The sequence below is a fragment of the Panthera onca genome, chromosome C2 (assembly GCF_046562875.1).
Source record: "Panthera onca isolate mPanOnc1 chromosome C2, mPanOnc1 haplotype 2, whole genome shotgun sequence".
NCBI classification, from domain to species: Eukaryota; Metazoa; Chordata; class Mammalia; order Carnivora; family Felidae; genus Panthera; species Panthera onca.
In genome coordinates, this window is record NC_138347.1 from 73815213 (window position 1) to 73842698 (window position 27486).

At 41.7% G+C, this 27486-nt stretch overlaps 1 protein-coding gene and 1 long non-coding RNA gene across 2 annotated transcripts in view; one reads left to right on the top strand and one right to left on the bottom strand.

Annotated features, from left to right (window-relative positions):
* Positions 1-4858, bottom strand: part of LOC132683546 (uncharacterized) — a 52202-nt gene extending 47344 nt beyond the window's left edge. The window contains exon 1 of the long non-coding RNA XR_009612286.3: positions 4743-4858. This is a non-coding gene — a long non-coding RNA (uncharacterized LOC132683546). The remainder of the gene's footprint in view (positions 1-4742) is intronic.
* A 282-nt stretch (positions 4859-5140) lies between these two features.
* LSG1 (large 60S subunit nuclear export GTPase 1) overlaps positions 5141-27486 on the top strand; it is a 37397-nt gene continuing 15051 nt past the window's right edge. The window contains exons 1-7 of the mRNA XM_060639569.2: positions 5141-5302; positions 7125-7251; positions 13540-13660; positions 13837-13923; positions 14470-14556; positions 22490-22550; positions 23597-23773. Coding sequence (XP_060495552.1) covers positions 5204-5302; positions 7125-7251; positions 13540-13660; positions 13837-13923; positions 14470-14556; positions 22490-22550; positions 23597-23773 — 759 coding nt within the window. The 5' untranslated portion in view covers positions 5141-5203. The remainder of the gene's footprint in view (positions 5303-7124; positions 7252-13539; positions 13661-13836; positions 13924-14469; positions 14557-22489; positions 22551-23596; positions 23774-27486) is intronic.

Below are 27486 nucleotides of genomic sequence, written 5' to 3' on the forward strand. Positions count from 1 at the left end.
TTCAGGAGTGAGAGAGAAACAGTAGACAAGTAGATTTCTCTGAACTCTGGAGGTCCCTGTGGCACACGCTTGCCTTGAAGCCCCTCCTTTCATGGACTGCGTGCTTATGATGTTCGCCACCCAGACAAAACCCAGGCAGAAAAGCAAAGGCAAGAGAAAGAAGTCAAAAGAAGGGAAACCTTGAGCCTTTCTCACCGGTACCACCAGAGACAGGAACCAGATGGGTTTGTCCCCTCTGAAGTTGGGGGGAGGAGAAATCGGTAACCCCTGCATGGTTAGCTTAAAAACAGAAACCTAGGACCCTAACACTTTCCATTGTGATAATAGCATTTGTAACTGACAGACGATGGCTGAATTTGCTAGTTGATGGTTCACAGTACCCTCACACTCACGTGACAAGGAGGGCAGGACAGAGTCTTTTCTCAGAGCTACGTGGTGAAGGCACTGCCCCGCTATTGCCAGTCTAGGCACCCTTTCTTTTTTTTTTTTTTTTAAGTTTATGTATTCATTTTTGTGTGTGTGTGTGTGAGAGAGAATGGGGATGGAGCAGAAAGAGAGAGGGAGAGAGAGAATCCCAAGCAGGTTCCATGCCTTTAGCACAGAGCCCGACACAGGGCTCAAACTCACAAACCATGACCTGAGCCGAAATCAAGTCAGATGCTTAATTGACTGAGCCACCCAGTCAGTTTCTGAGGCCATCGCTGTTGCCCTGTTATTTCAAATACCAGGGTGACATAGAGTAGTGTGAAGGGGAAGGGAAACTCTCAGGGTAAAAACTCTGTTAAGCACCTTAGTAGTCATCTATTCCAACCCCCATTTTGAAGCATGAACCTGCTTTAGAACATCCTGGCACTTGGTTATCCATCCTGTGCTCGAATACCCTTGGTAGCAGAGAGCTCACTGCCTTATAAAGCTGTCCACTCCATCTTTGAATCACCCCGATTGTCAGAAAGTTCAAACAAATTGAAACTAAATTTGCAACTTTGTATTTTCTACCCATTTGTTCTAGTTCTGCTGGCCTTGTGTCTACTCAGAGCCATCTTCTCTCCCTTCCCGATGACAGTCCTTCGCATAAACAGAAATGGCCCCCCCACAGTCTTGGAGGCCCCTTTCCTGAGGCTAGTAACACTTCCTTCACCTTTTTCTCATTCCCTCACCATCCAAGTGGACATGCCAGCACTTCTTAGTGTACTTATCAAGTGATTTAAGGGGAGCGGTCACATTTAGAAACAAAAGTAAAATCCCAGTGGTCAGAAGGCCATCCTGGTAGAGTAGGGTCTAACTGGTGGTGTGGTTCATGGCTCCACCATTGACCTGAGCAACTTAACTTTGGATGAATCCCTCTGCAGTCTGATAACCACCAAAATGTAAGCTCATGGGGGCAGGGTGTTTGTCCAGTGCTGACTCCCCAGAGCCTCATGATGAATGAATGAATGAATGAATGAATGAGGAAAACGTGGCACTTTCTATCTGCAGATTTTAGAGTTGGCTATTATTAATTCTATTTCTACTCTCCTATGTTGAGGAGTGAGTCACTTTGCTCTTTGCTTCAATTTATTGGGTCTCAATTTCTACAACTGAAAGTTCAGAAAAATAAAAGTTCCCTTTCTCACTTGACTGTTGTGAGGAAACAAAATAATTACAAAGTCATCTGTGAGTAAAAGACCCTGGATATCCTGCATAAAACAGTTTGGTAGAAAATTCACAGGTTCAAATATAGTAGAATCTTGCAGTATTTATCACCAAAGCAAAAGGTCTTTTATACTTTTCATTCCGCATGGAATGACTTGCACAAGCAGGCAATCAATGTTTGACTGAAGTGATTTAAGTTAATCACTGATAATGACCACAAATAAAAGGCTGCTAGATTATTGAAACTCACTCATGTGTAAGAATCCGCCCATTTTCAATGGAGATAAATCGAGAATGGCAGACAACCGGAGGGAGTTTTCCTTACTGAGTCAGTGGCTGTGGAGACCGCCAGACTTCTATTTTCACAACTCTCAGCCTCATGCAAACCGCCTTCATGCCCTTCTGGAATGAGGTGCTGTAGAGAATGGGCGAGAGGGAGAAGCAGGGCAGCAAGCCTGCCTTGGAACAGGGTTTCTGCCACTGACACGTTTTTGGCCAAGGGGTGAAAATTAAAACCAGAAACCCACCCACTCTCCCTTCTCCCTCCCCGGACAGATGTAACACCCAGAGGCACAACAGTGCAGAGATGGAGAGTGGAGAGTCACTCCAAAATTTGTTCCTTGGGTGTGGGTTTCAGGGCTCACGACTACATTGTTTAGCCACAGTAAATCAAGTGTTACGCAACACCGTCAACGAGGAACGCTCTCTGTTGCTATTTGGAAGCTGGCTATGAATCAAAATCAATGCAACCTCCTCCAGAGGTCAGCTGTCCAGAGAATCTTGGCTTCAACAGAAGAGCTCAGCTATGCGGGGAATCAGGAGAATCTGACCAGTTTTCAGGCACAGGCCTGGTGGATGAGCATTTCCACTGTCGTGACAGAGTGATGAGAGGAGTTTGGCTGGGTCGTGTGGTTCCCTGGTGTGTGTGGGAGGAACGGCTTCTACAGTTGGCCGGCAGAGACCTGGGCTGATTCATCTTTGCAACACCCCTCCCTTGGTTTGCAGCCAGCGCCTTGCCCCACCCTCCACCACCACTATCATCACTCTCCACTTGATCTCACTTTGTTCCTCCAAGTCTGGACCCCGTACTCTTATCTCATCAGCACCCTCAATCCCCTTCCTCCTCCTTCTTCTCAATGAACTGGCCTCATAATCCCACAACATGGGTCAATTATACATGTGGACTATTACCTGCATCATCCAGTTGTTGGGGGGGGGGGGTGGTTATTACCTGCTCAGCTTTATTACCTATTACCTGCTCAGCTGTGAAAAGTGGTACCCCACAAACTACCAGGCAATGATCTTTCAGCAGTATCTCATTTGCTGCCTCTGCAGGACTGGAATTATTATTATCCCCATTAAACACGTAAGAAAACTGAGGCTCGGGTCATTCTTTTTCAGTGGTAGATTTGAGAAATGTCTTGAGGGAAATATTAGAATTATGTATGCCTTACTTATTTGTCAGCCAAGAATAGCTGCTGCTATGATAATCTTACAATGCCAGTGTCTGACTCTCTACTAGTCTTGATTAAATGATCACTTTACTTGGTTAAGGTATTTTGGAGAAGAACATGAGAAGAACGACAACAGGAACCCAAAGTGTTTGCTTTCACTGAATCTCTGGAGATGACAAAATCTGGAAAAGGAGACGAGGGAGAAATCCCAAGTTCCTGATTGAGTTCTAGTAATGAGATGGCAGGTTTCTTCATATCATCTACTGTTGTTATTAGAATGTAAAATCCAGGGCGCCTGGGTGGCTCAGTTGGTTAAGTGTCTGACTTCAGTTCAGGTCATGATCTCGTGGTCCATGGATTTGAGCCCCGCGTCGGGCTCCATGCTGACAGCTTGGACCCTGGAGCCTGCTTCAGATTCTGTGTCTCCCTCTCTCTCTGCCCCTCCTCCACTCACCCTCTGTCTCTCTCTTAAAAATAAATAAACATTAAAAAAATTTTTAAAAAAAGAATGTAAAATCCATGTAATCCTGCTTTATGAGTTAGTTTTATCTTTCACCACTCAGCTTCAAGAGAATTCCAGGAACTGTCTGCTAATTCTCCTCCATGGATCTTTCCCATAACTTACTTCTAGAGATTATGTTCAAGTTCTTTAAAGATATACCGTTTCTACGCTAGGAAATGGGAGAAACCATGTTCTGATGCATTCATTCACTGATCTGTGGGCACTGACTTCCTGAAGTCAACTACTACATGGCTTTTCAGCGATCCTTTGGTTGTTTCCCAAAGTTCACTTCAATTCAGTATGGGTCAGCAGTGAGGTGTAGCACACGTGGGCTGGGAATCCAAAGATGGGTGGGCAGTATGGTCCCAGCTTTGCATGCCCCTAACTTGCTGTGATTGACTTTTTAGACGGTTCAGCGCCTTCATGTGAACAGGAAGGGAGTGGACTTCTCTTGGTACTCAAGGTGTGGCCAATGGACCGGAACGTTAGCATCAGTGCCACCCCTAAGCTTGTTAGAAGTACAGAGTACTGGGCCCAGTCCCAGACCTTATTAATTAGAACTGCTTGCTAACAAGATTCCTGGGAGGATCCACAGGTATGTTCAAGTTTGAGAAGCACTGAGTTCTTCTCACAATGCCCTCTCACAACCCTCATTCTTCCCTCTCCCCAAGAACATATAAGGTAGTTGATGACATGTGGGTTTGGCTCCTGACACCATATAAATTCCACCTATGACTTGAGCAAGCTGCTTCCTCTCTGAGCATGGTAACACTGAGGTGGTTCTCACAATTAATTAAATGCAGGTAAAACGCCCAGCGCCCACACAACTCTAACCCAGCATTCTACATTCCCAGCTTTGGGAAATTAACGATGAAGTGAGGATCAAAAGCCCAGGCCGCAAAGAGTGGAGCCGGCACTGTTTTCACTTTAATTATAGGAAATTTTAATGCAATTCTAAGTGGAACCTTTTTTTTTTAACTCATTAAAGTCAGATCCTGTGGGCTCTCCATGCAACCTTGCCAAATTCTGGAAACAGTCATCCTTCCATTCCGAACTCCCATCGAGGCAAGGACTTTTCTCCCCAGTTCGCAGCTAGGAAAGACTAAGTAAACAAAAACTACTTAGATTCCGGACTTGAAGGTGTCAGACCATACCTCCAGACGCAGGCCGAAAACCAGCGCCAGGAAACAGCGCCTCTTCGCGCGGCTGTAAGTCTCCGCCTCTTCAATGACAAAAAACAGCTGGGAGGCGGAGTTAGGACCCAGAATACGAGCGGCCATTTTTTCAGGTCTCCTAGTTCCTCGCCGGACGCTAAAGATCAACGCACGAATCTGGAAAGTACCATTCTTTTAATTCAAACATTTTATCCAAATTTGAGATATTCGCAGATATAGTCATAGAAATTCAATTATGAGGCCATTTTCACATTTATATTTTATAATAGTGGCAACGCGAGATGTACAAAGGGCAGTTTGGAGCAAGTTATTCCGTTGTCTCTTCAACTCGGGCCTCCACCACTTGGGCTCGCTTATACGTCACTTCCGGGGGTCGAGCTCTTGAATACCGGAAAACGCGCGTGCCGGGCGGAGAGTCCTGGCGCGAGTGCTGTGCCACCATGGGCCGCAGAAGAGCGCCCGATGCTGGGACTCTCGGCCGGGCCCTTATCCGCCAGAAGACTCAGCGGAGCCGTAACCACCGTCACGCCGATTCCTGGGTAACACAGAGCTTTTCCTCTCTCTAAGCCTTTCTTTCTAGTCAGGAGATCCGCCTGGGGTCAGAGGTCACAGGAACAGTTTCTAGGGAAAGTGACGCCGAAGTAGGGTTTTGAAAGATGAGTTGGTGCATCGCTTCTCGGCCTTTTGGCTAAGATCAAGTGTGAAAGATGAGTTGGTGGAAGTTACTGTCAGAACGATAAGCAGTCCTTCTAGCAAGGCGCAGAGGTAGAGGCTTGAAGGGAGGGCTAGTGTGATGGTGAAGCTATTGTGAGAACTTGGAAGGATCTCGAATGCCAGGGACGTTGAGAGTTTCTGAGTAGGAAAGACAGAAAAGCTACTAATTTTGGTGTTGTTCAAAGAATGCAACAACCCCAGGAGCGGCTGCTTGCCACCAGAAATAACAAAATAACGCAGATGCTTGCTACATCCTTATTATTCCCTAAGGGTTTCGCTTTGGAAGATGAATCTCCAAAATGTGGCGAGCTGGCCTAACATTTCCCAGGGCCTGGGGATGAACATAATTTTAAGATCCTTGAAAAATGGATGAGGTAATTTGACTTGTTTGGTCAACTCATACTCCCAGGTATTTGAGATTCACTTGGTTTTCCGTAAGAACCTACGCTAAAATAAAAAACATCCCTAGTGCTAACTCCCTGCGAGCCACTCTCACACCCTCCGATTCCCATCCGTTCCCTGTGCAGAGTAAACGCATACAGGGCTCTGCAACAGTCAGCAGGTCCAAGTTACTCCGTAGATTACTGATAACTTTTAATTGATTTTGAAGGAATTTGTTGTATATCCTTTAGGAAGTGGTAAGAAGATTGAATATGAATTCTAAACTGGATTCTAATCCTTACTCTGATTTTTTTTTTTTTTTTTTTTTTTTTTTTTTTTTGCTGGCCTGTGGCCTTAGACCACCTAATCTTTTAACCTTCAACTTTGCAATTTATTTGTACCTGTGCTGAGCATGTGGCTAGAATAGTGTTTATCAAACTCTGTATTGCTCCTGGAAATTAGTTATGTAAGTCCCATCTACTGGTTTTTTAACCCAACAGGATAGAATTCAAAATATCAGTGTATTATATGTGATGAGGTAACTCTGCTTCAGGATTCTGTCGTTTCTATTTTGCCCTACTGAATGGCACAGAATTGTATCACTCTGTGGATCACAGCATTTGGAGGACTTTGTAACATGTTAAAAAAAAAATTTTTTTTTAATGTTTGTGTATTTTTGAGAGAGAGAAAGAGAGACAGAGCATGAGCAGGGGAGGGGCAGAGAGAGAGGGAGACACAGAATCAGAAGCAGGCTCCAGGCTCTGAGCTGTCAGCACAGACAGAGCCCGACATGGAGCTCGAATTCACAAACTGCTAGATCATGACCTGAGCCAAAGTCGGACGCTTAACCAGCTGAGCCACCCAGGCACCCCTAAACATGTATTTTTTACTGTGGGTCTCCATCAGAAATTTTCTACGACATCTGCCAGGATCAGACAGTCTGGATTCAAATCCTACCTCTACCACTTATTAGCAGCAACTCTGGGCAAGTTATTTTTATTTATTCAAGACTGTTTCCTCATCAGTAAAATAGAGTTAATAAAATTTATTTCAAAAGGTTTTGAAAATGGAAAGGTTTTGAATGGAAAGTGCCTGTTAAGAGGTAAACAGATGCTCTTTTAAGTGTTAGCCAGTATTAATATTGACTCTAAAGGGCCTGACACCACTCTTAAGACCACAGAATAGTTCCTTGGGAGTGTAAAGTTTCTTCAAACGTCAGAGGCAGAAGAGAGCAGCTGTCTTATTTACCCTGTGTTTTATTCATAGTTGCACACAAGTGAGCTCAATGATGGCTACGATTGGGGTCGTCTTAATCTTCAGTCAGTAACTGAACAGAGTTCCCTCGATGACTTCCTTGCAACTGCAGAACTTGCAGGGACAGAGTTCGTAGCTGGTAAGTGGCTTATTTCTGAGTACATGGGACACTGGTCACCTTTCCATCTTTGCTGACTAGGTACAAATATGTCTGCTTGGAAGTGTTCTGTGGACCCTAGTAAACTCATAAACAGGGACGCCTGGGTGGCTCAGTCGGTTAAGTGTCCGACTTTGGCTCAGGCCATGATCTCATGGTTTGTGAGTTCAAGCCCTGCATCGGGCTCTGTGCTAATAGCTCTTCTGTCTCCATCTCTCTGCCCCTCCCCTACTGGTTCTCCCTCCCTGCCCCCCACCTCTCGAATAAACCTTTAAAAATAAAATAAACTCATAAATGAGCTGTCTTTAAGCAGAGTCCCATATCCCAGAAGAACGTGGGAATGTCTACTCAAGTAGAATCAAGCTGTGAGGTTCAGAATGTGCCACAGTTTTAAAATTAAGTCTAGGGGCACCTGGGTGGCTCAGTAGGTTGAACAACCGACTTTGGCTCAGGTCATGATCTCGCGGTCCATGAGTTCAAGCCCCGCATCGGGCTCTGTGCTGACAGCTCAGAGCCTGGAGCCTGTTTCAGATTCTGTGTCTCCCTCTCTCTGACCCTCCCCCGTTAATGCTCTGTCTCTCTCTGTCTCAAAAATAAATAAACATTAAAAAATAAATAATAAAAAATAAAATAAAATTAAGTCTAAAAACACCTTCAGATTATGTACCTCATTATATCAAAAAACTCAATCTCTTGTGGGATAAAGACCAGTCAACATGGTGGACAATACCAGCACTTTCCAGAAAATGTTGTTTTTTTTTTTTTTAAAGTTTGGTTATTTTTGAGAGAGAGAGAGAGAGAGAGGCAGAGTGCAAGCAGGGGAGAGTCAAAGAACGAGGGTTTTTTTTAATGTTTATTCGTTTTTGAGAGACCGAGAGTGAGTGGGAGAGGGGCAGTTCCCAGGCAGGCTCCAGGCTCTGAGCTGTCAGTACAAAGCCTGACTCGAACCCACAAACCACGAGATAATGACCTGAGCCCAAGTCAGGTGCTTAACCGATAGCTACCCAGGCACCCCCAGAAAATGTTTTCTGATACCATAGTTAGAAGCAAAATCCTGGGCCTGGTGCTGTTACTTAGGCAGTTTGAATTGTGTTTTAAAGTACTTGTTGACACAGGGTTGTGAATTATCCATGCACGTAATCTGTTTTAGTCACTGCTGTCCTTTTTTTTTTTTTTTTTTTTGGTATCTGTCTTCTAAGCACAGAGGTAGCATTATAAACTATTTCTATTGCTCTTTCATTATGATAAGTGTTATTGTGTTGTTTAGCAAATTCATTGATTTGTTTAGATGCTTTTATTGGGCTTCAGCTACTATCAGGGATTGTCTTGGCTACTGAGAGTACAATGTTGAATACGATGATTTTATTTCTGCCAACTTTTGTTTTAGGTGCTATGAAAGAAGTCTGTAGCAAACAATGGGATCACAAAAGATGTAGTTAGTATTCATTCTGTCTGAAAGAGGACTGGGGCCACTCAAGAAAAGCTCTATGCTTGGGCTGAGTCTCAAAGGGTGACACAGGTGAGATGACACAGGACAGTATACGTGAGCAGGCAGAGGACTCCAGCTAAGATGTGAGCAGCAGCTTACTTTGTTCAGAAAATGGCTAGAAGTTGGCCTTGCAGGTGCTTGAAGTACACAGACACAGGATGTGATGAGCAAACACAAGGGAGGTGGGCAAGGGTTTTATTTTATTTTATTTTTTAATGTGTATTTATCTTGAGAGAGAGCAAGTGGGGGGAAAGGAGAGAAAATCCCAAGCGGGCTCTGCACTGTCAACAGAGAGCCCGATGCAGGGTTCTAACTCAACGAATCGGGAGATCATGACCTGAGCTGAAATCAGGAGTCAGACACTTAACTGACCCAGGCGCCCCAGCAAAGGCTTTAAATATTAAAAATATTGAAAAGTAGGGCTTTTAAAGGAGTCTTTCTAGAGGCTTAAGCAGGTATGAAACATGATTCTAGATTTCATTGTTTTGAAAGGTCACTGATGGATTTTGAAGAGGAATGACTGTCCAGCAAGAAAAGCAGGCCAGACAGAAATAGTAGTAGAAAAATGGCACAAAAAATTGGAACAAGATTACTAGGGAGATGTAATAAACCAGACTTTGTGGAAGGGAGTGGAGTGAGTGAAGAAGAGTGAGGAGAGGTAGAGCCATCATTGGAGGAGAGAGAAAAAGGAGTAGAAAAAGAGGGAGGTGGGTGGGGCACCTGGGTGGCTCAGTCAGTTGAGCATCCAGTTTTGGCTCAGGTCATGATCTCATGGCCTGTGAGTTCAAGTCCCACGTCAGACTCTGTGCTGACAACCTGGAGCCTGCTTCGGTTTCTGTCTGTCTCCCTCTCTCTCTGCCCCTCCCCCACTCATGCTCTGTCTCTCTCACTCTCAAAAATAAAATAAAAACATTTTAAAAATTGAAAAAAAAAAGGATAAAGAAATCGAGTTAATGAGCGTGTTGTATTCTTTTGAGATACTTGACTATGGCAGAGAGGTTGTGTGTGTGTGTGTGTAAAAGTTATCAAGGTTAATAAACCTATGCATAGGTTATAGGGTGAGAGTGAGCAGAGAGAGGTTGAATATACATTTGGTTTGACAGGATCAAAAATTTAAAGTACATATTTCATGACCTGGTGTTTCCACTTTTCAATACTTGTCCTAGAGCAGTTGTTCTCAAATTTTAGTGAGCATCACAGTTACCTAGGAAACAGATTCCTGGGCCCCTCCTCTGGAGATTCAGTAGGTGTGAGTTGAGCCTGAGAATTTGCATTTCTCAAAAGTTCCCAGATGATGCTGTATTTTAGCAATGAACACTTGGAAACAACCTAAATGTTCAATAGGTGGGAAAATGGCTAAACTGTGGTATAAACACACTGAAATACTCTGTGGCAGTTAAAAAGAATGAGGTAAGTTTCTGGATACTAAAGTGAAGGATCTCCATGACCTGTTACACTAAAAGACCCAAGTTGGGGCACCTGGGTGGCTCAGTCAGTTAAGCGTCCTGACTCTTGATTTTGACTCAGGTCATGATCTCGTAGTTCATGAGTTCGAGCCCTGCGTCGAGCACTGTGCTGATGGTGCAAAGCCTGCTTGGGATTCTCTCTCTGCCACTCCCCTGCTTTCGTGAGCTCTGTCTCTCCCTCTCCCTCTCAAAAAAAAAAAAAAAAAAAGATGAAGTTGTGGAATAGTGCATATAGTGTGGTACCATTTACATTAAGAAAATAATATGACCAATCTGTATGTGTATGTGTGTATTAGGAAACAACTTGGACGCCCACCCATTTAATGGATAATCTCAAGGGAGGGAACCAAGTTTGTAGGGGTGGGCAGAAGGTTGGGAGTTGGCTATAGAGAATGTTTGCCTTACTTTATTTTTGAATGTTTTTACAAGGAAAGTTTATGTATTGTGTAATTAAAATTTTTAATTTTTTTTTTTTTATTGTTTTATTTTTGAGAGCAAGCAGGGGAGGGGCAGAGAGACAGACACAGAATCTGAAGCAGGCTGCAGGCTCTGAGCTGTCAGCACAGAGCCCGACATGGGGCTCACCTTTGGGGGAGGGGAGAGGGACTGGAGATGAAGCCAATCATAAAGGCCAGTGATTTAATCAAGTGTGCCTACATAGTGAGCCTCCATAAACCTTTCAAATTCCATTAAAATTTCTCATTAAAATTTATTTCGTACATTTTTCTCTCTCTCCCTCTGGGCCTCTCCCCTGCTTACATTCTCTCTCTCTCTCTACAATAAAAAAATAATTTATTTTATACTTTTTCTTCCTTTCCTTTAATAATGAATGTGGAGGTGATAGAATTTTGTTTCAATTCTCTGTAGCCTGCAGACACTGCTGGACACACAGGGATAGGGATTCTTAACCAGGAAACTACATATTTCACCTGTGTGTGAACCCTGCAGATTGCATGCTAAATTTACCTGTGTGTGTGTGTGTGCACGCACGTGTATGTTTTTGGATTGGTTGATGATCAGTGATTTTTAAGTACATTTTCATGTGAGTTCCTGACCTAACAGAGGATTGCAGAATAATGACAAATGCTAAATGTTCTTTGGGAACTCTTTACTTTTAAAAGATGGCACAGGTAGTGCTCACTCCTTTTTTTCAGCAAATAAGGAGAAAACGTGATGTTGTGGTAACATATATTTTGTCTTCACTCCCTGATTCCTGATACAAGAGCTTCTAAAACCCTTGTTGGTAACTTCCTGAGTCAGGGGTGAGAGGAGTGTCTTTTGTTACTCATAATAATCCCCTTACAATTTATTAACTTCCTGAGTTTATGCTAATGAGGAACTAGTGGGTCCCTAGGTAGGTTCTGCGCAGGGCTGGCTGCAGTAGGAACCAACCCTGTGATTATGGGTTGCAATTTTCAGGACCTCAGAAGAGGTGCTAGAGATTGGGCTAAACACCAGTAACCAGTGATTTAATCAATTGTACCTGTGCAATAAAACCTCCATAAAAGCCCATTCAGAGACTTGGCATCTGAAGTGGAACAGTCTTGTGGGACTGAGCCTTTAAACCTGTAGAGTGTGACACTAACTCTTGATAGTGTCAGAATATGATGGAATTGTAGGACATCGAGTTGTTGTCAGAGAGTTGGAGAGCTGGTTGCTGGTGTGGAAAAATGCACCCATTTGGTGTCAGAAGTGTTGTAAGTAAAAACAGTTCAGAGACAAGTGGCTGTATTGTGTTACTTGCAGCAACCCTGAGAGCATTGCTACTGAAATCAGAAGGGATACTTGGCTTTTTTAAGGTTAGGAGGTTTGGTAGCGGGTGCAGTAGAGTAAGGAATTTTAATGTTGAGTTGGAGGGTGGTTGTACCATATGGTTTTAGCCAAATAAGGAAGGAAATGAAGCTTTGAGCTGGATGTGGGACTGGGAAAAGAGGAAAGAATCAAGAGGGTAGAGGCATGGACAGAGGTTAGACACAGCAAAGTGGGAACGTCAGGTGGGGGATCACCATTGGAAGGAGAAAGAATTACCAAATATGGGGCTAAAGGGGTGTGTGTTTTGACTTGAAGATGGCATGAATGACAGTAACGGTTGGGTGGACTGTACTCTATGTTACTGGAGTGTGCAGACCAAGGTCATAGATGGTGTTGTTAGTCTGACGGGTAGCAGGTAGCACTCTGCTTGAAGGTCAAGAGGAACACTCCTAAAGGTGTTCTGTTGTGTTTGAGTAGGACCTTCCCTTAGCAATTAGGTAAGAAGTTTAACTGGCTTCTCTCAATGGAATCCTCTGCCCATGGAGACTAGGTGGCTATGTGTGGTGAAATAGAGAGGCCGAGAGCAACTTGGGGGGATAGGGCCCTAGAGCAGGGCTCTCCGTAGTTTATACATGAACTTGACATTTATTTTATTCCTTTCAGTTGTTATACAGCATTAATTGTGGGCATTCATCATAAATATCTTACATAAATTGTAGCTGTGTAGTAGTTGACTGGTTTTAACTGGAGTGAGTCTTTTTGCTGAATCTTTGCTTCCCCACCCACTCTTATTGTCTTTAATTATTCTCTATGTGTAAAATGAGATTGGTTGTGCTGAATCTTTGTAATCCCTTCCCACTCTTACGGTTTGCTTCCTTGAAATGCATTCAGTATATGGAGTTTTATAAAATTAGTACTTGAAAAGATGGTTGACCTTTTGAAAGCTTTAGTAAAGGTTTTTTTGTTTTTTTGTTTTTTGTTTTATTTATTTATTTATTTATTTTTGAGAGAGATCAAGCAAGCAAGCACACACACAAAGGAGGCAGGCAGAGGGAGAGGGGAAGGATCTTAAGCAGGCTCCACGCCTAGTACCATGCCCAACGTGGGGCTCAATTTCAAGACCGTGAGATTGACCTGAGCCGGATGCTTAACTGACTGAGCCACCCAGGTGCCCCAAGATTTTTTCTTTCATTCCTTTTTTGGAAATTATTTATCCAAGGCTGGAGGCATCTAAATCAAGAAAGCTTAAAGGGGCACCTGGGTGGTTCAGTCGGTTAAGTGTCCGACTTCAGCTTAGGTCATGATCTCACGGTTTGTGGGCTCTGACCCTGAGTCAGGCTCTGTGCTGGCAGCTCAGAGCCTGGAGCCTGCCTCAGATTCTGTGTCTCCGCCCCTCCCCTGCATATGCTCGCTCTCTCTCTCTCTCAAAAATAAACATTTTTTTTTTTTTAAATCAAGCTTAAATTCTGTTTTAGGTACTGTATTTTTAGTTTTGCAGGTAGTGATCAGTATTCACTATCTATGTTGTCACTTCAGTAACAGTATTTTCTTTTCTCTAAACAGAGAAGCTGAATATTAAGTTTGTGCATCCGGAGGCTAGAACTGGACTGCTGTCTTTTGAGGAGAGCCAGAGAATTAAGAAACTCCATGAAAAAAACAAACAATTCCTGAGTGTACCACGGAGGTGAGTTGAACAAGAATGTGGGACATTATAAGGCATAACAAGACCCCTGAGTATAAAATTTTTAGTTTGGTGTTCTCTTTTTGCCTGTTTCCTTTTCTCAGCTGTCATTATTAAATCCAAATCCCGTTTTATTTTGGTAACTCGTGGATTGTTTTTTCCCTCTGTAATTGTTTCAGGCCAAAGTGGGACAAAAACACTAGTCCTGAAGAACTCAAACAGGCAGAGAAAGACAACTTTCTAGAATGGAGACGTCAGCTTGTCCGGTGAGTATTAGAAGATAGGAAGATTTGTCTTGAAATTCTGAGTCTGACATTTTGGTGTGTTTGCACTATTTGCATTTTGAAGGCTTGATTCTTTTAGAAGGGAAATGGTAGATTTCTTCTTATAAGTGTGGTTTCTTTGTGCAACCAGCATTGCTGGGTGCTCATGCATCTTTGCCCAGAGATGGTAAATTGATTACTCTGCTCCATTCCTGGCCTTCTCTCTTTTTCATACCCTTCTGTAACCATTAGTCATCCTGGAGTTGATCACCGCTCTCTTGAGCATTCCTCCAGAAAGAGGTGCGTGGGAGAAATGTCATTTTGTGTGCTACACTTCCAGGGCTTAAATAGATTAAGTATACAATTTCAAATTTGATTTTCATATTGACTCAGTAGAAAGTATATAAAAACAATTTGATAGTATTTGTGTGCGTGTGTGGGGGTGTGTGTGTGAGCTTATTTTTTAATGCAATTAATTTGAGTGTTTATACTACTTGAAACCATCAGTTATAATCTGGCAAAGATATAAACTTTTCATTCTAAAGCCAGGCTAGAAGAGGAACAAAAGTTACTATTGACTCCATTTGAAAGAAATTTGGACTTTTGGCGCCAGCTGTGGAGGGTGATTGAGAGAAGGTAAGTTACCATTTTCTTTTTGTGTAACCAAGACATTAGTAGTATTATATTAATCATATCTGGATGTTGATAAATGCTCATAGGCTCACGGGGCGGGGTGCTCAGGGCTTAAAGTATGCAAAAAGCTATTGATAATTATTATAAAAACTGAAAATAAGATGCTGTATTTCTTTTAAAATACTGATTTTTTTTTTTTTCTTTTTTAGTGAACACTTTGAGAGCATGTAGGAATGGTAAATGTTTTCTGTAAGATGAGTTCTAAAGTACCTACAAGTTATTTCAGCAAATGTCTGTTGAATCCTATTGGAAATATGGAAACTATGGGTGTGAACAGGAGTAGGTGTCTGACCACAAAGAGAAAATATGTTGGGCAGTGGGCATCAGGGGCACACAAAGGAATGAAGTGCAGTCTTGTCAGATGATTCAATACCCAGTAAATCCAAAGTGCTTATGATTCTTGCTGTGTTACAGATAGAAAGGCAGTGGGCTGTGTTCTTACAGAGGAAGGAGCAGCTGATAAGGATTGGGCAGAATCAAGGAGTGGTTTATTTTAATTGGAATTAGTGGTGATGGTTGCACAACTTTGTGTATATACTAAAAACCACTGAATTGCATACTTTGAAAGGGTTAATTTTACCTCAATTATAGGTAAGAGGTGGATTATACCTCAATTTTTTTTTTTTTTTAAGTCATTTACATGCCTTCCCCATCCTGTTCCCTCAGGGGCAGAGACAGGGCTATTGGGCTGGAATATGGGGAAGTCACAGTAACAAGGCAAATCTCTAAGTCTGAAAAAAAGTAGAAGCTTGCTGCTGGTTCCCAGGCTCTGTGCAGGCCCCTTTGATTCAGTTAGGCTTCAGTGAGGTTTGGGAAGACCCACTATGATTCTTCTGGGAACTTCTTTGGAGCAGAGTGGATCTCTCCTTCAGTGTCTCATTAGCAGTTGAAGATGTGGACTGCTGAAATGCCTGTTTTATTATTTCCAAAGAGAAATAATAAGCTTTAAAGTAATGAAACCTCACCTTGGAATACTCCCATCTGCACATTTACAGTATTGTTTTTTCTGTTTTTTTTTATTTTAGATTTTCTATTTATTATATTGTCTGTCTTTCCTCTCTGTTCCTTTTTTTTTTCCATTTATTCTGGTTTCTGACTTTTATGTAAGAGGCCTTTCTCACATGTCAAGCGATGTTTATTGCCTGTTTGTATCTAAGAATGAAGCGTTACAAAGGGGATTGACAAGACCACCTGTTTGGATGGAATTTGCCAACTGGTGACTTCACTGTATAGGACTGAACAGGGATCAGTTTTATTTTGTTGGAATACCCCAAGATGTTAGGCTCTAGGGGTGTTTTCCCTAGATCCAGTCAGTTTCTTAAAGATAAAAATTCTCTCCTACTGAGAACGTCGCTAAAGGTGGGAGTATAATGCAAGGTGTGTGGGCATGTTCACCATTGGGTATGTAGGCTTGTTTAATCCACCCTTTTTCAGTATAGCATCTCTTTCCCATCTTCTCCTGTTGCTTGAGGTTCCAATTCTGGAGACTCTTGGGTTCATTTTCTCTATTAAGAAACCCTAGCCATCTGCTATTGGAATAGGAGAATCAGGCGGTGTAACTGCCAGACTGAATGGAACAGAAGAGAAGACCTAAGAGCTCCTCACCAGATTGATGTCAGTCCCATTCTTCACCCTTGCCTCAAGGCCTTCATCTGATGCCTGTAGTCCCGAGCTCCCTCAGGGCTCTGAGGCGTGAACAGGCTTCTTGATTGCGCTACCATGTCTCAGTTGCTGCTGTTCTTTCTTTCTCTTTATCCTAACGAGCATCAGAGTTTGCTTTCGTTTTTGTAGGTTTTAAGAGGGAACAGAGGTAACCATATGTGTTCCTTCTTCCACATTTGACAGACTTTTTATGTCCCTAAATAAGCTACTGGTTTCCCCAGAGTGAGCCTGTAGCTTCAATAGATTTACAATATTGTTCTGTTAGTTTTATTATGTTGTATTTTTCTGTTTATAAGAGAGAGTGTATTTCTAGCTCAGTATAGTTTAGATCACATGGAAGTGGATCTGAATTACATAGAAATATTTATTTTTAATTTTTTTTTTTAACGTTTATTTATTTTTGAGACAGGGAGACACAGAGCATGAACAGGGGAGGGTCAGAGAGAGGGAGACACAGAATATGAAGCAGGCTCCAGGCTCTGAGCTGTCAGCACAGAGCCCGACGCGGGGCTAGAACTCAACGGACCGCAAGATCATGACCTCAGCCGAAGTCGGCCTCCTAACCGACTGAGCCACCCAGGAGCCCCACATAGAAATATTAATAAAGGGACTACTGCCACATTTTTTAACAGGAAATATTTATTGATGTGTTTTGCATAGCAGATGTCTCCTGTTTGGTAATAGGCTAGCTAAGCCATCTGGCTCTTTAATTTTGAGAGTCGTTATTGGAAAAGATTTGATGTATACCCTGTAATTGAAATGCAGGAAGCTGCTGGGGCACTGAGGGCAGAACACCGTATTCCAGTAAGATAAGGCATTATTGTGCTGCATGAGCCTTTTCTGGTATACAGCACTTTGCATGTGCTAATTCAGCACATGAAGCAACTGGCCTTTTTTTTTTTTTTTGATGTTTAGTTTATTTTTGAGAGCAAGTGTGAGTGGGGGAGGGGCAGAGAGCGAGGGAGACACAGAATCTGAAACAGGCTCCAGGCTCTGAGGTGTCGGCACAGAGCCCGACACAGGGCTTAAGCCCATGAACCATGAGATCCACCTGAGCCAAAGTTGGACACTTAACCAACTGAGTCACCCAAGATCCCCAAAGCAAGTAGTCTCAAGTTTGTCTTTTCTTCCTAGCGTTTCTGAGCTCATTATTGTTTCTCCGTGTTTGCTGGGTAGACCTAATGTTTGTGGACCTTGCAATTTTAGTTTATTAGGTTTTGTCCATGTTTTGCAGTCATTGTTGCATTTACTGTTAAATCCTCCCAGTTTGAAAGTGGCAGCTATTACCTTAAAGAAGAAATGCTGGGACCCACTTAATTACAGAACTTAACAACAATTTGTCTTAAATTAGCAAGTCTGTGAGTTCCTTTGAATCACATTATGAAGCTGGAAATGGAACTAGTCTGAAAGAAAATGAACTGTGAGGGACACCTGGGTGGCTCAGTCCTTTAAGCATCTGATTCCTGATTTCGACTCAGGTCATGATTTCTCCCTGTTCGTGAGTTCGAGCCCTGCATTGGGCTATGAGTGCAGAGCCTGTTTGGGATTCTCTCTCTCTCTCTCTCTCTCTCTCTCTCTCCCCCTCTCCCTCTCCCTCTCCCTCTCCCTCTCCCTCCCTCTCCCTCCCTCTCCCTCCCTCTCCCTCCCTCTCCCTCCCTCCCTCCCTCCCTCCCTCCCTTCTCATCCCCCTCATGCACGCATGTGCACACTCTTTCTCTCTCAAATAAACTTAGAAAGAAAGAAAGAAAGAAAGAAAACGCACTTTGATTGTCAAAGCCCTGCCTTATATGATAAGCTTGACTTAATACATTTCCTCAATGTCCAGCCTAGTTACATAAGCATTACCTCAGAACAGGCCAACCAGACATGGATTTTTAGGAGACTGCCGTAAGTATGTCTGCAGCTTATTTCCTTCCTTCCTTTCTTCCTTTCTTCCTTCCTTTAAATCCAAGTTAGTTAACATATAGTGTAATAATGGTTTCAGGAGTAGAATTTAGTGATTCATCACTTACTTATAACACCCAGTATTCATCCCAAACAGTGCCCCCCTCAGTGCCCATCACCCATTTAGGCCATCCCTCTGCCCAACACCCTTCCAGCAACCTTCCGTTTGTTTTCTGTATTTTAAGAGTCCCATATGGTTTGCCTCCCTGTTATTTTTCCTTCCCTTCCCCTATGTTCATCTGTTTTGTTTCATAAATTCCACATCTGAGTGAAATCATATGATAGCTATCTTTTCTGTGACTTAGTTCGCTTAGCATAATACATTCTAGTTCTGTCCACGTTGTTGCAAATAGCAAGATTTCTTTCTTTTTGATCACTGAGTAATATTCCAGTGTGTGTCACACACATAGGTATACCGCATCTTTTTTCATTCATCAGTCATGGACATTTGGGCTCTTTCCATAATTTGGCTATGGTTGATAGCAGTGTTATAAACATTGGAAGGGGGTGCATGTGCCCCTTCGAATATGCATTTTTGTATCCTTTGGATAAATACCTAGTAGTGCAATTGCTGGGTCATAGGGGAGCTCTGTTTTTAATTTTTTGAGGAACCTCTCCCTACGGTTCTCCAGAGTGGTTGCACCAGTTTGCATTCCCACCATCAGTGCAAAAGTGTTTCCCTTCTCCACAGCCTCACCAACATCTGTTGTTTCCTGAGTTGTTCATTTTAGCCATTCTGACAGGTGTGAGGTGGTATCTCAGTGTGGTTTTGATTTGTATTTCCCTGATAATGAGTGATGTTGAGCATTTTTTTCATGTGTCTGTTAGCCATCCAGATGTCTTCTTTGGAAAATTGTTTGTGTCTTTGGTCCATTTCTTCCCTAGGTTATTTGCTTTTTGGGTGTTGAGTTTGATAAGTTCTTTATAGATTTTGGATACTAATCCTTTATCTGATATGTCATTTGCACCTATCTTCTCCCTTTCTGTCAGTTGCCTTTTAGTTTTGTTGATTGTTTCCTTTGCTGTGCAGAAGCTTTTTATCTTAATAAGTTCCCAGTAGTTCATTTTCATTTTTGCTTTTGTTTCCCTTGCCTCTGGAGACCTGTCTAGTAAGAAGTTGCTGTGGTCGAGATTAAAGAGGCTTTTGCCTGCTTTCTCCTCTACGATTTTGATGGCTTCCTGTCATACGTTTTGGTCTTTCATCCATTTTGAGTTTGTTTTTGTGTATGGTGTAAGAAAGTGGTCCAGGTTCATTTTTTTTGCATGTCGCTGTCCAGTTTTCCCAGCCCCATTTGCTGAAGAGACTGTCTTTATTCTGTTGGATATTCTTTCCTGCTTGGTAGAAGATTAGTTGGACATACATTTGTGGGTCCATTTCTGGGTTCTCTATTCTGTTCCATTGATTTGTGTCTGTTTTGTGACAGCACCATAGTGTCTTTGATGATTGCAGTTTTGGTACACAACCTAATCTTACGCCTAAAAGAGGTGGAAAAAGAACAGCAAATAACGCCCAAAAACAGCACAAGAAGGGAAATAATAAAGATTAAAGCAGAAATCAATGATAATGAAATTAAAAAAAAAATAAACAGATCAACGAAACTAGGAGCTGGGTCTTTGAAAGAATTAACAAAATTGATAAACCTCTAGCCAGATTGATCAAAAAGAAAAAGGAAAGGAGCCAAATAAATAAAATCACGATTGAAAGAGGAGAGATCACAACCAACACCGCAGAAATACAAACAATAATAAGAGAATATTATGAGCAGTTATACGCCAACAAGTTGGGCAATCTGGAAGAAATGGATAAATTCCTAGAAACATATAAACTACCAAAACTGGAACAGGAAGAAATAGAAAATTGGAACAGACCCATAACCAGTAAAGAAATTGAATCAGTAATAAAAAATCTCCCACAAACAAGAGTCCAGGGCCAGATGGTTTTCCAGGGGAATTCTACCAAACATTTAAAGGATAGTTACTACCTATTCTTTTGAAGCTGTTCCAAAAAATAGAAGTGGAAGGAAAACTTCCAAATTCATTCTGTGAGACCAGCATTACCTTGATTCCAAAACCAGACAAAGACCCCACTAAAAAGGAGAACTACAGACCCAATTTCCCTGATGAACACGGATGCAAAAATACTCAACAAGATACTAGCAAATCAAATCCAACAATACGTTGAAAAAAAAAATTACCATGATCAAGTGGGATTTATTTCTGGGCTATAGGGGTGGTTCAGTATTCCCAAATCAATCAGTGTGATACATCACATTAATAAAAGAAAGGATAAGAACCACATGATCCTCTCAGTAGATGCAGAAAAAGAATTTGACGAAATACGGCATCCTTTCTTGATAAAAAATTTCAAGAAAGTAGGTATAGAAGGAACATACGTCAACATCATAAAGGCCGTATATGAAAGACCACAGCTGATCTCATCCTTAATGGGAAAAACTGAGAGCTTTCCCCCCAAGGTCAGGAACATGACCGGGATGTCCAATCTCACCACTGCTGTTCAACACAGGACTGGAAGTTCTGGCCTCAGCAATCAGACAACAAAAAGAAAAGGCATTCGTATTGACAAAAAAGAAGTTAAACTTTAACTCTTTGCAAACAACATGATACTCCACTTTTGGAAAACCCAAAAGACTCCACAAAAAAACTGCTAGAACTGATTGATAAATTCAGCAAAGTCACAGGATATAAGCTCAATGTACACAAATTGGTTGCATGTCTTCTATACTCTAATAATGAAGCAGCAGAAAGTGAAATCAAGGAATCAGTCCCATTTACAGTTGCACCAAAAAGACCTAGGAATAAAATACATAGGAATAAGCCAAAGAGGTAAAAGATCTGTACGCTGAAAACAAAGAAAGCTTATGAAAGAAATTGAAGAGGACACAAAGAAATGGAAAAACATTTCATATGCTCATGGATTAGAGGAACAAATGTTAAAATGTCTATACTAACCAAAGCAATCGACACATTCAGTGCAATCCCTATCAAAATACCACCAGCATTCTTCACAGAGCTAGAACAAACAATTCTAAAATTTGTATGGAACCATCTCTCTCTTCCTCCCCCACTTGCACTCTGTCTCTCTCTCAAAAATAAATGAAGATTAAAAATAAATGGGGCGCCTGGGTGGCTGAGTCAGTTGAGCATCTAACTTCGGCTCAGGTCATGATCTCACAGTTTGTGGGCTCAAGCCCTGTGTCAGGCTCTGTGCTGACAGCTTGGAGCCTGGAGCCTACTTCAGATTCTGTGTCTCCCTCTCTCTCTGTTCGTCCCCTGCCCGCACTCTGTCTCTGTCTCTCTCTCTCAAAAATAAATAAAGTTTAAAAAAAAAATTTAAATTTGTATGAAACCAGAAGAGATCCCGAATAGCCAAAGTAATGTTGAAAAAGAAAATCAAAGCTGGAAGGATCACAATTCCAGACTTATTTCCTTCCAGTGGCAGTTGCGGCTCCCCCTTAGAGCATCTTTCTTAGCCACAGAGGCAGGATAGAAGGGTGATCCTCCCAGGGAAGTGAGATACTTACTCTTGTAGTGCTAGGGTGCTGTAGTCCCCACTACATTTGTGAGGGCTTTAAGGAGCTTGTATCAGCTACAGAAGGTTCTCTTACTACTACATCTTCTATGTGACAGAAGTTGGACTCATCATTCCTGCTTCAGTGTGGCATCTTAAGTTGATATTTTCCTGTTTTGTATTTGTGCCATTTAAACACATTGTTGGAACTGATGGATGATGATTTGCTGGATGTATGCTTTCTCTTGTCAGCCCTGGGTTTAAAAAACTTACAGGCTTTGATAGTGGCTGCTGTCAGCAAGTGATTTATTAGTTTTCTTTTGAGGTCTTAACGCCAGTGTGGATTAGGTACTGAGTATGCAGTAGACCTCATCTTGGATTGAAGTATTTGGAATACTCTTTTGCCTCACCAGGAGAGTTTACTAGAGGATCCAGTTGAAGTTTTAGCAATGAAACATCATCAGGGTCTTCTCGGACATAAAATAGCAAGAGAATGTTATGATTACAGGCATGTTCTCTGGTCCAGACAAAGTTCCCTTCGAGCTCCATCAGGAGTAGCTGGTGACCTTAGACAAGTTACTTAACTGTCCTAAGCTTCAGTTTCCTCATATATAAACGGGATAATTATACCTTAAAACGATTAATGTGCCAAGTGCTAATATATGGACAGTGTTTGCTATTATTATTATGTGGTCATGTTTCACTTCACAATGATTGGAGTATCTCATATTTCTTTTTCAGTGATATCGTGGTCCAAATAGTAGATGCTCGAAACCCACTCCTGTTTAGATGTGAGGACTTGGTAAGTAAAGTGTGACAAAATTCAAATGTGCAGTCCTCGGAGCCGCGGTGGGAGGACGGCCTCACTGACAGCAGTAACTGTAGGCAAGCGTTCTGTTCCCTCCTCTAGCTTCAAGTAGGCCCCCTCTCCTCCCAGGGTCGGGCGCTTACACACTGCTGCTTAGACAGGTGTTTTCCTTCTAAAACAATTATTTTCATCTGCAGGAAGGGACAAACACATGAACTCTCTAGCTTTTAGTTTAGAGGCCAATTTGTTAATAGATATTTGCCAGTGTTTCTCATTTTTTAAGAGACATCGGTTTAAATAACATTGTACTTTTTAGTCCTATCTTACCCATCCTGTCATGTTCTCTCTCCTCACACCTTACTACCTGCTGTGATATTTTACAGTGAACTGTTTGTAAAACACCACAGGTAGTAATAATTAAGGAGTGAAGATTACATGAAAGAATGTAACACAGGCTTTGAATTAGTATAACACTGTACACATGTGAAGTATTCCTATTTGTGTTTGAGGACCATGATAGTAATAGTACAGGATATTTTTAAATCCATTGGTGAGAGACAAAAATCTCATTTGTGAAACTCTTGTGAAGTCACACTCTGGTGTGTTCCCTAATGAAGAGCTGTGTTTGGGAATTAATATCAATTAATCGAGTCTTGTTTTTCTTTTAGTCCCTGCTGGCTGACAAATCTAGCTCTGCAGTTCTTTAACTGTGTAAAAGAAACACTTCGGCAGTATCAGAGAGAGGAACAACAATATTTAAAGTGGAAAGATCTATTACCCTTCAGGAGGACAGGAGAGCATTTCATTTTACCCTTTCCAATTTTTTATGTTGAGGGTACTTCTGAGTGTATGTGACCTACCTTTGTCAGAGCTTACTGGAAGGATCATTAGAATGTAGCAGGATAAAAACTCTTTAAATTAGGGTTGACTTAAAACTAGGGGCAGTAAAAACTTTTAGTCGTACTTGGGGGTCTTCAGTATAATTTGCCCAATATTTACTTGTTTGAAGAGGCCTTTCTAAATACCTTTGTCTTGCCCAGGAATGTTACGTGAAAGAAATAGATGACAGTAAGGAAAATGTCATTCTGATAAATAAGGCAGACTTGCTGACTGCTGAGCAGCGGAGTGCCTGGGCCACATACTTTGAAAAAGAAAATGTGAAGATTATCTTCTGGTCGGCTTTGGCTGGAGCCATTCAACTGATTGGGGACTCTGAGGTAACCTGAGGGCTTTTTCAGGTTGGGTTTCTGGGAGGAAGATTTCAGTTTCTGGTTAGTAAGCTTTGGGTTTGTTTGTTTGTTTGTTTGTTTGAAGTTTTGTGGGAATTCAGGGATTTTTGTTGGTTCCCTAAATGCTCTGATAGTAGGATGAGCTATACTATAGAAAAATGAGTCACAAGGTTGCTTTCTCTGGTTGTCAAATAGTCTGACATCTCTGGGGCTCTGTGTTACACACTGACACTAGCTAGAATTTTTAATTCTTTTAGATTTTCGGCAGGAAGTTGAATAGGAAGTTTCATAATGACTTTAATAATAGTTTTTAACAGGAGGCGGCGACAACCAAAGCCTGTACCTCTACTTCTCAGGACTTGATTAGAATCTCTTTTGACATTGTTTTCAAAATGAAATGAAGTAATCCTAAAGCTATACCGTGTTCTCTTTTAACCCAAATTTTACAGAAACAATTTGGGGGTGGGGTGGTGGCGTGAATGTGTGTGTGTTTTAAGTTTATTTATTTTGAGAGAGAGAGCGAGCGTGCACAAGCAGGGTAGAGGCAGAGAGAGAGGATCCCAAGCACAGAGCCCGATGTGAGACTCGAACCCACAAACTGCGAGGTTATAACCTGAGCTGAAGGCAGATGCTTAACTCACTGAGCTTCAGGCGCCCTGTGTGCTTGTTTTAAGTAATCTCTACACCCAATCTCCACCCATCGTAGGGCTTGAACTCACAGATCGAGTCACATGCTCCACCAACTGAGCCAGCCAGGTGCCCCTGGGGTTTGTTTTTTAATAAAAAATATAACTAATAACTAATAATAACTATGAAATGAAATTAGTAGTAGAATCTTAGATCTGGAAGAGACCTAAAGTAATATTTTTTTTCCTAGCCTTCTCCTTTTATCTCTGTCAACCATGTATTGACTTGTGTGTTGAGCTGGGTATCAGTGAATATAATACCCTCTCCTGATGAGTTTATAGGTTAGCTCACCTCCATGGCAAACAGTCATATAATCTCTCTGTGACTACATTAAATGACAGAGACCTGGTAGCTCACTGTTCCTGACTTCATTTAGAACGTTCTTCAGGGTTGTCAACGTGGCTCAGTTGGTCCAGCTCTTGATTTCAGCTCAGGTCATGATCCCAGGGTCATGGGATCCACCCCTACACCCCACTTGCTCGCGCATGCACACACACAGTCTCTCTCAATAAAAAATAAAAAATAAAAATGTTAAAGAAAGAAAGTTTTTCAGTTTAGTGAAGCTAAGTTGGCCTCCCTAACCCTTGATCTAAGGACTCTTCCTTTGTCCCCTTAGTTCTCTCTTCTGCAAACTGTATGTATTTTCTGCCTTTCTATTCATTATGGACACAATATCTGGGGCACTCTTCATCTCAAGTGCCTGTTTGCCTGTGTCAGGATAACATTAAAATTGGTGGCACCTAATTGAATATGTTATTCTAGATATGGTTTGCCCAGGATGTATACAGAGAGACTATTAACTTCTTGTAATCAGGATACTCCTAGTAATTCAGAGTTTTTGTTAATTCACCCGTTTCAAAGGAGCTATATTATGGTCTTGGCTAATTTAACCTGTGAACAACCAAATCCCTGAAATATCTTTTAGAAATGAGAAGACTTAATGCAAATCTCGCCCCATATTTACATATGGAAAAAGTTTTTGTGTTTGTGGTTGTTTGTTTTTGAGAGAGAGCGCACACGAGCACAAGTGAGGGAGGGGCAGAGAGAGGGGGCGGACAGAGGATCCAAATTGGGCCCTACACTGACAGCAGCAAGCCCAGTGCGGGGCTCAAACTCACAAACCATGAGATCATGACCTGAGCTGAATTCAGATGTTCAACCAAGTGAGCCACTCAGGCTCAACTTAGGACAGTATTGTTCCTCTGAAATATTGTTAGTATTTGGGGCTAAGGTAGAGAATTCATTTTGGTTGTGCAATTTGCTTTTCTCTCCTTCTAGCTTTGAATCTGCAGATGTTGTGTGTTTGTGCTTCTGTATATTCTTTCCAGTCATTGATGTTAAACAGGTCAGAACCAAGGGGAGAGCTCTGTAACCTTTTGTGAACTTACTAAGCACTTGGTACTAATAAGCATTCTGATGTGATGAATATAGATGTGTTTGCAAGGATAGAACAGTAAGGATCATTCTGTTGTTACTATTGTTAATAAAAACTAACCCATAAAAAGTTTATTCTGTGCCAGGCACCACTATCCTAAGCACTTTGTATATTTTATTCATTTAATCTTCTCAACAGTAAATGTAAGTGCTTATTATCCTCAGGTAGTCTGGCTTCCTAATTTGTCCTCTTAACCATTATTTCTGTTTCACCTCTTTCCTGGAAGCCAGCATCTTACTGAAGGTTTTTGTTGTTGTATTTTTAAATTACCAAAAATGAAAAAAGGATTAGTTTCTACATCTGTAGTCTTCCCTGAACTGTTACCAAGTAGTACGTTCCACTTTTTTACATAATCTGTTCTCAGGAAACCCTTGTTGCCTCCTGTTGATGACTATCTTTTTAGGGCTCACCAGCTGCCTTGTGGACTTACTCCCATATCCAACTCCGAGTTAACAGTGTGTGGTTATGGAAGATATTCTTTCTTCCTTCTTAAGTTAGCCATCATTTACTCCTCCCAAGTCTTCTGAAGTCTCTGATGTTTTTCTTGATTTCTCAAGACCAATAACTAACTACTGTTGTGATGTATCAGTAATCACATCTGTCATTTGAGTATCAAACATGAACTTACTAGAAATAGTTTGATAATCACTGTACTCGCCTATCTGAAGCTTGGTTCTTCCTTTACAGTTGTTTAACCCCTTCTTATTTGAAAGAGCATGACAGTTTTCAAGCCGAGTACCTTAGTTTTTTCTTGGCCATCTGTTAAATTGCACTGTTTTCCTAAGAAATTGGCTTTCCCCTTATTTTTATTTTACTATAACTGCCACAAAGTCCTTCTGTTGTCCTTCTCATTTTTCCTGAACCTAAACTGCTTCTCGTTTTAGGTGGGGTCTTTTTTAAAAGTCTTTATTTATTTATTTTGAGAGAGAGAGAGAGAGTGCATGTGCATTGGGCGGGGCAGAGAGAGAAATTCCCAAGCAGGCTCTGCACTGTCACCGCAGAGCCCGATATACAAACCCACAAACCAACTGAGCCATCGAGGTGCCCCTGGTTCACATTATTGTTACCTGTTTCTTTCATATTTTGAAATGATCCAGAAGAGTTCACGGTGAAGACACACCATCTTCTTTACACTCATTGTTCATTTCTCATAGAAATTGCTCCCAGTTCTGTAGTTCTGTTATAAGCCATACTGTTTTGTTGTGGGTTGTTTTTTTTTTTAAGTTTTTTTTTTTTTTTTGAGAGAGAGAACATGAGCAGGGGAGGGCCAAAGAGCAAGAGAGTGTGAGAGAGAGAGAGAGAGAGAGAGAGAGAGAGAGAATCCCAAGCAGGCCCTGCACTGTCAGCACAGAGCCCAATGTGGGGCTCAAACCCACGAATCATGAGATCATAGAGTTGAATGCTTAACCAACTGAGCCACATAGGCACCCTCATGCTGTTTCTTTTTGACTCACCAGGCTTGACTGTGAAATCATGCCTATTTTCTGTGATGGTTTATGTCACTACTTTCCTAAAATTTAGGATACCTGTTTAACTCCCTGTGTCCTCTTCTGTGACGATTACTCATTCTAACATTAGG